Below are 2693 nucleotides of genomic sequence, written 5' to 3'. Positions count from 1 at the left end.
CAGTAACTTACCGATGCTGTCACTGAAAAGAGGCGTTTCGCGCGCGTCAGCGGACTGAAGTTTCTCTGTGTGTGTGTGTGTGTGTGTGTGTGTGGATCATCTCACACTGACTGTGTGCTTTCCCTATCCCACAGCAGTTCCTCCTGGAGCCTGGCGTTTGTTTCCAGCACTTTGGAGTGTATTTGCATCGGTCGAGCTGTGATCTGTGAGTCCAGTGCATCGGTCAGGTCGGAGCTGAAACATGAGCGCGAGTGGAAACGCGATGTTCGAGATGCGTTTAGCGGACGACCAGATTAAAGTTCTGGAGGAGAATTTCACGAAGGTCAGCAAACATCCCGATGAAACCACGCTGATGCTGATCGCGGCGGAGTGCGGGCTGAGCGAGGAGGAGACCGCGGTGAGTTTAGCGGGAGATCCTCTTTACTAGCGACCGACGCGACGCGATGAACTACTGGAACGATTGAAAGCCGCGGCGCGTTCATTGGTCGATTGGGCGCGTTGCCGTTTTGCCGCGTCTTTCTGATTGGTCGAATTGGCTCGTGTTTTTTTTTTTTTTTTTGCGTTGCCTTTGACGCAGGAAAAAAATATATGTATATATAATAATTAATAACATTATATTAAATATAATAATAACACAACATAACACGCAAATGTGATTGATTGTCATGAAAATATTGGTTTTTATCTATCTATCTATCTATCTATCTATCTATCTATCTATCTATCTATCTATCTATCTATCTATCTATCTATCCATCTATCTATCTATCTACCCATCTACCCATCTATCTATCTACCTACCCATCTATCCATCTATATATCTATATATGTATCTATATATCTATATAGGTATCTATCTATCTGTCTTTCTATGATTAGTATTTTTTATCATAAGCATGTGCCTCTAGTTTTAAAATGTCAAAATCTGTCTTCAATATTAGAGATATGTCTTTGAATGTTTTAATGTAGTCAGAATTATCCTAATAAAATCAAAATTATAATTAAAAGTTCATAATTTATTTAATTATAATAATAATAATTATTAATATTATTTAAAACATGATGCATGTGTCCAAAAATACAATAATACCATGGAACGTTTTTGCTCAGTTTACTTCAAACAACATATGGCTTATGAGCTTTTATTGCCTGACTTTATTTGATCAGGGAAAGTTTATGATAACAATAAATGTTAAAGTGAATAGTAGCATAAGCCTGCCTCCGGAGAGGTGTTGTTCTACAGGTCTTTAGGTTAAAACACACAATGTAAGTTCATTAATCAACCCGTCTAGGGTGTGAACGCACTAGTTTGCAGTTCCACAGGAGATATGTCACCACTAAGCCACATTACCATGATGCAAGCTTCTCTTCTGCATTGTCTTCATTCCGGTTTTGCTGTCAGCAGCTCAAAATAACACACTGACAGCATTAAACGCCGAAGGGGGTGTTTGTTGGTGTGTGACACTGACCATAAACAAAGTGTTGGAACACAATAGGCGACCCGAGCGCCTTTCCTCTTACGGACCGGGTCGACGTGTTCAAACACATTATTTATTTATTTTTTATTATTTATTTGAATGTTACATAAGCTCATGTTCCATATACTACAACATTTTAGCCGAGGCTAATTCTCAATGTTAGTCCCTAGTGGGCCTTTACATAAAATTAAACAATACATAGTTAAAATAAACATAATAATACAGTATAAACGCAGAGGTCACATTTCTGACCTCTGATTAAAGAGTCTTTAAGTTTGTATTTGAAAAGGACCCAGTTTGATTTCTAAAAGCAAACCCACACAGGAGTCCTGATGTAACGGGGCAGTTACACTGACAGTGCTGTAATGCGACGTCTTATCTAATAGATATTTTAGGGCTTGTGAGCCGCGGTTTGGCAGATTGTTACTGGAAACACATTCCATCATGAGGCTGGTCTGTTTCTGTCACTGTGATTGTGAAAACCCAGTGCATTAAATGAAAACGCCTCTGCGATCCATCATACACACACACAATAGAACAGGATTAGTAATCCAGGGGTGTGTGAATGTATACAGTGCACTTAAATACTTAAACATTGCTTATGTTCTCGCTAAAACATGCCCACTATACCATTCAGAAGTTTGTTTGAAAGAAAGAAATTAATACTTTGATTCATTACGGAAGCATCTAAAAAATGCAGGGTTGTTTCTTTCAACCCAAATTTGGGTTAAATATGGACAAACTCAACCGTTGGGTTAAACATTTTAAGTAAAACATTTAACCCAACAGCTGGGTTTGTGCATATTTGACCCAAATTTGGGTTGAAACAACCCAGCATTTTTTAGAGTTGTTACAAAAGATTATATTTTAAAAAAATGCTGTTCTTTTGAACTTTCTATTCATCAAATAATCCTGATAAAATGTGTCACAGTATGATTGATAATTATCATAAATGTTTATTGAGCATCAAATCATCATATTAGAGTGATTTCTGAAGGATCATGTGACTGAAGACTGGAGTAATGATGCTGAAAATTCAGCTTTGATCACAGGAATAAATTACATTTTACGATATATTCACATAGAACACAGTTATTTTAAATGTTAATAATATTTCACAATTTTACTGTTTTTTGTTTTTTTGATCAAATAAATGCAGGCTTGTTGAAAAATTACATTTTACTATACATTCACATAGAAAACCTCTATTTTAGA

The 2693-nt window shown here is 36.7% G+C and overlaps 1 protein-coding gene across 1 annotated transcript in view; it reads left to right on the top strand.

Annotated features, from left to right (window-relative positions):
* The window catches only part of hopx (HOP homeobox), a 4975-nt gene continuing 2282 nt past the window's right edge, over positions 1 to 2693 (top strand). Inside the window, exon 1 of the mRNA XM_056237030.1 lies at positions 1 to 397. Coding sequence (XP_056093005.1) covers positions 242 to 397 — 156 coding nt within the window. The 5' untranslated portion in view covers positions 1 to 241. The remainder of the gene's footprint in view (positions 398 to 2693) is intronic.

Source organism: Rhinichthys klamathensis, unplaced genomic scaffold (genome assembly GCF_029890125.1).
Source record: "Rhinichthys klamathensis goyatoka isolate OS25496 unplaced genomic scaffold, OSU_Roscu_1.1 h1tg000475l_1, whole genome shotgun sequence".
Taxonomy (NCBI): domain Eukaryota; kingdom Metazoa; phylum Chordata; class Actinopteri; order Cypriniformes; family Leuciscidae; genus Rhinichthys; species Rhinichthys klamathensis.
The sequence above is the reverse complement of the archived record's forward strand: the minus strand, read 5'-3'. Positions and strand labels throughout refer to the sequence as shown.